This window comes from Chiloscyllium plagiosum, chromosome 24 (genome assembly GCF_004010195.1).
Source record: "Chiloscyllium plagiosum isolate BGI_BamShark_2017 chromosome 24, ASM401019v2, whole genome shotgun sequence".
Taxonomy (NCBI): Eukaryota; Metazoa; Chordata; class Chondrichthyes; order Orectolobiformes; family Hemiscylliidae; genus Chiloscyllium; species Chiloscyllium plagiosum.
Window position 1 is genome coordinate 32,311 of NC_057733.1, and position 6,969 is coordinate 39,279.

The window sequence follows — 6,969 nt, forward strand, 5'->3', positions numbered from 1 at the left end:
ATTTGTAAGAACCCTTTGGATTCTCCTTAATTCTATTTGCCAAAGCTATCTCATGTCCCTTTTTTGCCCTCCTGATTTCCCTCTTAAGTATATTCCTACTGCCTTTATACTCTTAAGGATTCACTTGATCTATCTTGTCTATACCTTAAATATGCTTCCTTCTTTTTCTTAACCAAACCCTCAATTTCTTCAGTCATCCAGCATTCCCTATACCTACCAGCCTTCCCTTTCACCCTAACAGGAATATACTGTCTCTGGACTCTCGTTATCTCATTTTGGAGCAACATTAATGTCTTCCTGCAATTGCAGAGGGTCTTGGTGAGACCACCCCCGGGAGTAGTGTGTGTAGGTTTGGTCTCCTTGTTAGGAAGGATGTTCTGCTGATGGAGAGAGCACAGCAAACGTTTCCCAGACGGATTCCTGCGATGGCAGGAAGGGAGAGTGGGCTGGTTACACGGATGATCCCTGGAATGACAGGTCTAACATATGAGGAATGGCTGAGGATACTGGGATTGTATTCGTTGGAGTTTAGAAGATTAAGGGGAGATTGAATATAGACGTACAAAATAATACATGGCTTGGAAAAGGTGGATGCTCGGAAATTGTTTCCGTTAGACGAGGAGACTAGGACCCGTGGACATAGCCTTAGAATTAGAGGGGGTCATTTCAGAACAGACATGCGGAGACATTTCTTCAGCCAGAGAGTGGTGGGCCTGTGGAATTCATTGCCACGGAGTGCAGTGGAAGCCGGGACGCTAAATGTCTTCAAGGCCGAGATTGATAGATTCTTGTTGTCTAGAGGAATTAAGGGCTACGGGGAGAACGCTGGTAAGTGGAGCTGAAATGCGCATCAGCCATGATTGAATGGCAGAGTGGACTCGATGGGCCGAATGGCCTTACTTCCACTCCTATGTCTTATGGTAACCTTGCCTTCTCTGAGGATTGAACTCAGGACCTTCAGATTATGAGACTGACGCGCTGCCGACTGCACTAAGAAGGCCAGCCGGCAACTTCATTCATTCATTCATTGAATTAAGATGTCTCTGGCTAGGCCAGCATTTATTGCCCATCCCTACTTGTCCAGAGGGCAGTCAAGATTCAACCACATTGCTGTGGGTCTGGAGTCAATGTAGGCCAGACCAGGTAAAGGTGGCAGATTCCCTTCCTAAAGAACATTAGTGAAATAGATAGGTTTTTCCAGCAATCAGTGATGGTTTTGTGGTCTTCATTAGACTCTTAATTCCAAATTAATGACATTTTTATTAATTTCTTTTAGGGGAAATGACAGACTAGTGGTAAAATCACTGGACTGTTAATCCAGAGACCCTGGTAATGTTCTGGGGAGCCAGGTTTGAATCCTGCCATGGCAGATGGTCAGATTAAAATTCAATGAAAATCTGGAATTAAGAGTCTTATGATGATCATGAATTCATTGCTCATTGTCAGGGGGAAAAAAAAGCGTTTGTTTCACTACTGTCTTTTAGGGAATGAATAGAACATAGAACAATCTGCTATCCATACCTGGTCTGGCCCACATATGACTCCAGACCCATAGCAATGTGGTTGACTCTTTACTGCTATCTGGGAAATTAGGAATGGGCAATAAATACTGGTCCAGCCATCAATGCCCTCATCCCATGAATGAATGAAACAACATAAAATTTGAACCTGGGCCCCTAGAACCTGGCTCTCTTCATTAATCATCTAGCAATTGTTTAATCGGTCACAGTATTGGAGCTGGAAGGTCATGTTGCGGCTGTACGTTAGTTAGGCCACTTTGGGAATATTGGATGCAATTCCTGTCTCCTTCCTATCGGAAGGATGTTGCAAAACTTGAAAAGGTTGAGAAAAGATTTAGAAGGATATTGCGAAGGTTGGAGGATTTGAGCTGTATGGAGAGGATGGGGCTGTTTTCCCTGGACCGTTGTAGGCTGAGGGGTGACCTTTATAGAGGTTTATAAAATCATGAGGGGCATGGATAGGGTAAATAGACAAGGTCTTTTCCCTGGGGTGGGGATGTCCAGAACTAAAGGGCATAGTTTTAGGGTGAGAGCGGAAAGATGTAAAAAAGATCTAAGGGGCAACATTTTCACGCAGAGGTGATGCGTGTTTGGAATGAGCTGCCAGAGGAAGTGGTGGATGCTGGTACAATTGCAACGTTTAAAAGGCATCTGGATGTGTATATGAATAGGAAGGGGTTTGGAGGGATATGCGCCGGGTGCTGGCAAGTGGGACCAGATTGGGTTGGCATGGATGGGTTGGACCGAAGGGTCTGTTTCTGTGCTGTACATTTCTATGACTATAATAGCATTTTATACTCAACCCCCAGTGTTATTGCTTAATTAGTAGTGAGCAGGCAACAGGAGAAGGAATCTTGGCTGATAGATTTGATCAAGACAGACTAGAATTTCTATAGCTACTTGCACATTCTCACGAAGGCACAGTAATCTTTACAACTAATAAAATGTAGCTTGTTTTGTAGGAAATACTTGGTAGAAAAATGTTTGTAGTTTTCTCCCCTGTTTAAAGGTAATGATGAAATAGATTGCTTTGCTTTTCACGAGAAAGTTAGAAATTGTAACTTTTGAGCTTTACTTAAGGTCCCACATGCACCTGTTGTGCAGCAACAAAGTTCAATGTTGCAAGAGGCTCTTGCAACAATCTGAGGAGGTGCGCCTTATTTCTCGCTTGACCTCCGCATATGTTCCACTGATGTATCAAGTTATCGGAGGCAGTTGCCTCATCTCAATGTTTTCATCTGAGTCAGTAACTCATGGGTTCAAATCTCACTTAGAGCACTGTGTGTCTTGTTGCAGCAGAAGGTTGAATGGACTCATCGAAGAGGCTTTAAACGTTAAATGTAGAGTTGATAGAAGCTGTTTTGCCTAGTGGGGCAGTCCATCTTGAGAGAACATACAATTATCATTAGGTTGTTCCAGAGTAAAATCAGGAATTGCTTTATATAAGGTATAGCGGAAATTGGGAAACAGGTTTTTTTTCTCTCATTCTATCACCACCCTCAACACAAACTGCTACGTGTTAGAGGTTTCAAAACTGAGACTTTTTTCTTTCTATTTGCATAAGGGGTGTGGAATAAAGATGGATAAGTGGATTGAGGCATCATTCGACCTGTTCTGTTCAAGTTGTAGTGAGTGGTCTGTGTGTTCTTAATACTGCTCAGGTGCCATCTATCTTTCTCTCTCAATCTCTTCCACACCAATTCTAATAATTGCTATTCATTCTCCATAGATTCTCCAGTTTTGATTGTATTTTGGGCATGGTTAAAACTTAAGTCCCTTCCTGTCTGTTTTACAAAATACGTCAAGTACAGAGTTTAATTCACACTTCATAATGCATCAAAAAGCAGTGTTTAGAGTTAGCTTGCTTCTAGTGTTTTGACAACAGTGCAGTGACCCTGTTCTAACCCACAAGGTCTAAGTTATGTTGATGACTTTATTTATTCATCATGATGTCATTTCTGAGTAAAGCTAATTAAATAAATATCTAACTCTGTTACTACGGCTAACTGTGCTGGGAGTCATGTGATGAAGTAATGTACTCTTCATGTTTCTGTCCTTGGAGTCAATTGCTTGTTGTTTCTCCTGATCTGCAAGGTTGGTTTATCAATTTAAGAAACATAATATTGTTTAGCAATAATTTCAACTGGCTCAGAGTGAATGACTGGAAGCGGTGCTTGTGCCCTCTCTGTAATGCTTTGTTAATTTAACTTTGTGAATGTTGTGTGGTTCACTTTCTAACATTCTAGCCTCTGAAGGTTGTGCATTCAACAAGAACCATTCTGAAATAAATTTACCCAGAGCAGGAAGAAACCCGCTCACCCTTAAAGGCAAGGAAATAACTTGCTCTCCAGTAGTATCAGAGGGTTCAAACAGGAGAAGGTATTATTCAATAATAATTCTCTTCATTAATTGGTGGGTAAAGTAAGGACGCATATTTTTGAGCTCTGGGGAACTCCATTCTCACTCTAGTGTATTACGCCTTATCCTTTGGAGAGATTATTCTGTTTGTCTGGTATGGAATGTTGGCTGTGTACTGTTGTGAAATGCTATCACTAGTATTTGGAGATTGCTTCGCTTTGATGCGGTTACTCTGGAACTGTGTTTACTTTGGATGGGAGCAGGGCTTCCAAAAGTGCCCCTAAGCTGTTTAACATACAGCATGTATGCTTTCCACAAATAATTGGCAAAAAGGGATTTCTAGAGGGAAGTACCGTCCACGTGAGTGGGAAATACTGGAAATGTAATGCATCATGGGAGGTTTTTCTAAATTCAGTAATCTAGTTAAAAGGTTAACAAGGTAGCTGACTCAGCTGACTAAGGAACAGTCAACAGTCAATCACCTGAAGCCTAAATAGTGCCTCAATATTGTTAATTACTACTGAAGTTTAACAAGTGAGTAATTTCAGCTCTGTTTAAAAAAGACAATGTGAAAAGCACATGATCAGTATGCTTCCTCGAACAGTTGGGAGAAGATGCAGCTTGAGTGAGAGAGTGATACTGGATATTTAATGCTTCGTGGGAGTTCAGTCCATAGGCGAAGAGGTGCTTTTTGTTTTATTTGATTTGTACAGTCCATACAGAGTTAGTAGTATATAAGGCTCTTCTTCAGCTTCAACTGAGCAGACAGAGGGTTGTGAATCTGTGGAATTCCCTGCCCAGTGAAATGGTTGAGTCCTCATTGAATGTTTTTAAAGGTAAGATAGATAATTTTTTGAACAAAGAAGGAATTAAGGGTTGTGGTGAGAGGGTGGGTTAGTGGAGCTGAGTCCATGAAAAGATCAGTCATGATCTTATTGAATGGTGGAGCAGGCGCGAGGGGCCAGACGGCCTACTCCTGCTCCTAGTTCATATGTTCTTATGACTGCCAGAAGGAATTAACTGAGAAACAACTGGAATAAGTGAAAATCAGGGCCAATATAATGGAATATGTTAGCAAAGTAGTTTAAGTGATGCTAGTTAATGTATTCTTATATAACCATAACTTTTTTTAGAAAAGAGATTTACTAAAGGGTTTAACAGAAGTCATGACAGCAGAGTTCTTACCCATGATTTGCTTCTCCTGTGCTATGTGGCAAATCATTAAAGTTTCATTGGTCACAAACAAAAACAAAAATTGTTGGAAAAATGTCTGGCAGCACATGAGGAGAGAAATCAGTTAATGTTTTGGGTGCAGTGACCACTCTTCAGAATTCTTCAGTTCAGAAAGTTTCGGTTGTTCCTGGTGACCAAGTACAGGAAGTGTGTCCAACTGCAGCTCATATCTAACCACATTTTGGAGCTGGAGCTGCTAGTGAATTCACTGTGGAGCATCCGTAAAGCTGAGCAAGTTGTGTATAGCGCATTCAATAAGTTGGTCACACAACATGGACAGAGTAAGCAGGTAGAAAAGAATGGGTTCTGGATTAGTGGTGCTGGAAGAGCACAGCAGTTCAGGCAGCATCCAAGGAGCTTCGAAATCGACGTTTCGGGCAAAAGCCCTTCATCAGGAATAAAGGCAGAACTAGGGTGAGGTGGGGGAAGGGGAAATGAGGAAACTGGTGAAGTCCACATTGATGCCCTGGTGAAGGAGGCCCAGGTCCCCCTCCCACTCTGCCGAGGACATGGAGGTCCTGGGCCTTCTTCACCGCCGCTCCCTCACCACCAGACGCCTGGAGGAAGAACACCTCATCTTCCGCCTTGGAACACTTCAACCCCAGGGCATCAATGTGGACTTCAGACCAGGCAAGTATGGGAGTTTGCTTCCCTAAAGGACTTCAGTGAACCAGATGGGTTTTTTCTGACAATTGACAGTGGATTCATGGTTGTTATTAGACCTTTTATAGAGTCATAGAGATGTACAGCATGGAAACAGGCCCTTCGGTCCAACCCGTCCATGCCGACCAGATATCCCAACCCAATCTAGTCCTACTTTCCAGGTTTTTATTGAGTTTAAATTCCACCATCTGCCATAGCGGGATATTAGTACCAATGACAGAGGTAGGAAAAGAGATGAGGTCATGAAAGATCTTTAGATCAAGTAGATTGGATGGGGCGGTGTTTGTGCAGTGTGTCCAGGAAGCTTTTCTAACTCAGTATGTAGATTGTCCGACCAGAGGGGAGGCCATATTGGATTTGGTACTTGGTAACGAACCGGGACAAGTGATGAGCTTGTTAGTGGGTGAGCATTTTGGTGATGGTGACCACAATTCTGTGACTTTCACCTTGGTTATGGAGAGAGATAGGTGCGTGCAACAGGGTAGCTTTTACAATTGGGGAAGGGTAAATACGATGCTGCAAGACAGGATCTGAGGAGCATAAATTGGGAGCATAGGCTGTCAGGGAAGGATGTCGTTGAAATGTGGAACTTTTTCAAGGAACAGATACGACGTGTCCTTGATATGTATGTACCTGTCAGCCAGGAAAGAGATGGTCGTGTGAGGGAACCTTAGGTGACGAGGGAGGTTGTATGTCTTGTAAAGAGGAAGAAGGAGGCTTACATAAGGTTGAGGAAACAGGGTTCAGACAGAGCAGTGGAGGGATACAGGATAGCCAGGAGGGAGCTGAAGAAAGGGATTAGGAGAACTGAGAGGGGGCATGAAAAATCTTTGGCGGGTAGGATCAAGGATAACTCCAAGGCATTTTATGCCTATGTGAGAAACATGAGAATGACGAGAGCGAGGGTAGGTCCGATCAAGGACAGTAGTGGGAGACTGTGTATTGAATCGGAAGAGATAGGAGAGGTCTTGAATGAGTACCTTTCTTCAGTATTTACAAATGAGAGGAACCGTATTATTGAAGAGGAGAGTGTGAAACGGACTGGTAAGCTAGAGGAGATACTTGTTAGGAAGGAAGATGTGTTGGACATTTTGAACAACTTGAGGATAGACAAGTCCCCCGGGCCTGACGGGATATATCCTAGGACTATGTGGGAAGCAAGAGAGGAAATTGCAGTACCATTGGCAATGATCTT

At 42.8% G+C, this 6,969-nt stretch overlaps 1 protein-coding gene and 1 non-coding gene across 9 annotated transcripts in view; one reads left to right on the forward strand and one right to left on the reverse strand.

Annotated features, from left to right (window-relative positions):
• Nucleotides 1-927: 927 nt before the first annotated feature.
• Nucleotides 928-1,000, reverse strand: trnam-cau. The gene has a single exon. It is a non-coding gene; the product is annotated as a tRNA-Met (tRNA).
• A 2,535-nt stretch (nucleotides 1,001-3,535) lies between these two features.
• The window catches only part of map7d3 (MAP7 domain containing 3), a 92,316-nt gene continuing 88,882 nt past the window's right edge, over nucleotides 3,536-6,969 (forward strand). For 3 of the 8 annotated variants that reach the window (XM_043714257.1, XM_043714258.1, XM_043714263.1), the window contains exon 1: nucleotides 3,536-3,614. In XM_043714257.1, the coding sequence (XP_043570192.1) occupies nucleotides 3,554-3,614 (61 nt within the window). In that variant the 5' untranslated portion in view covers nucleotides 3,536-3,553. Of the gene's footprint in view, nucleotides 3,615-4,323; nucleotides 4,413-4,489; nucleotides 4,563-4,668; nucleotides 4,715-6,969 lie in introns of those variants that run through there. The other 5 variants (XM_043714262.1, XM_043714259.1, XM_043714264.1 and 2 more) reach the window with 5 other exon arrangements.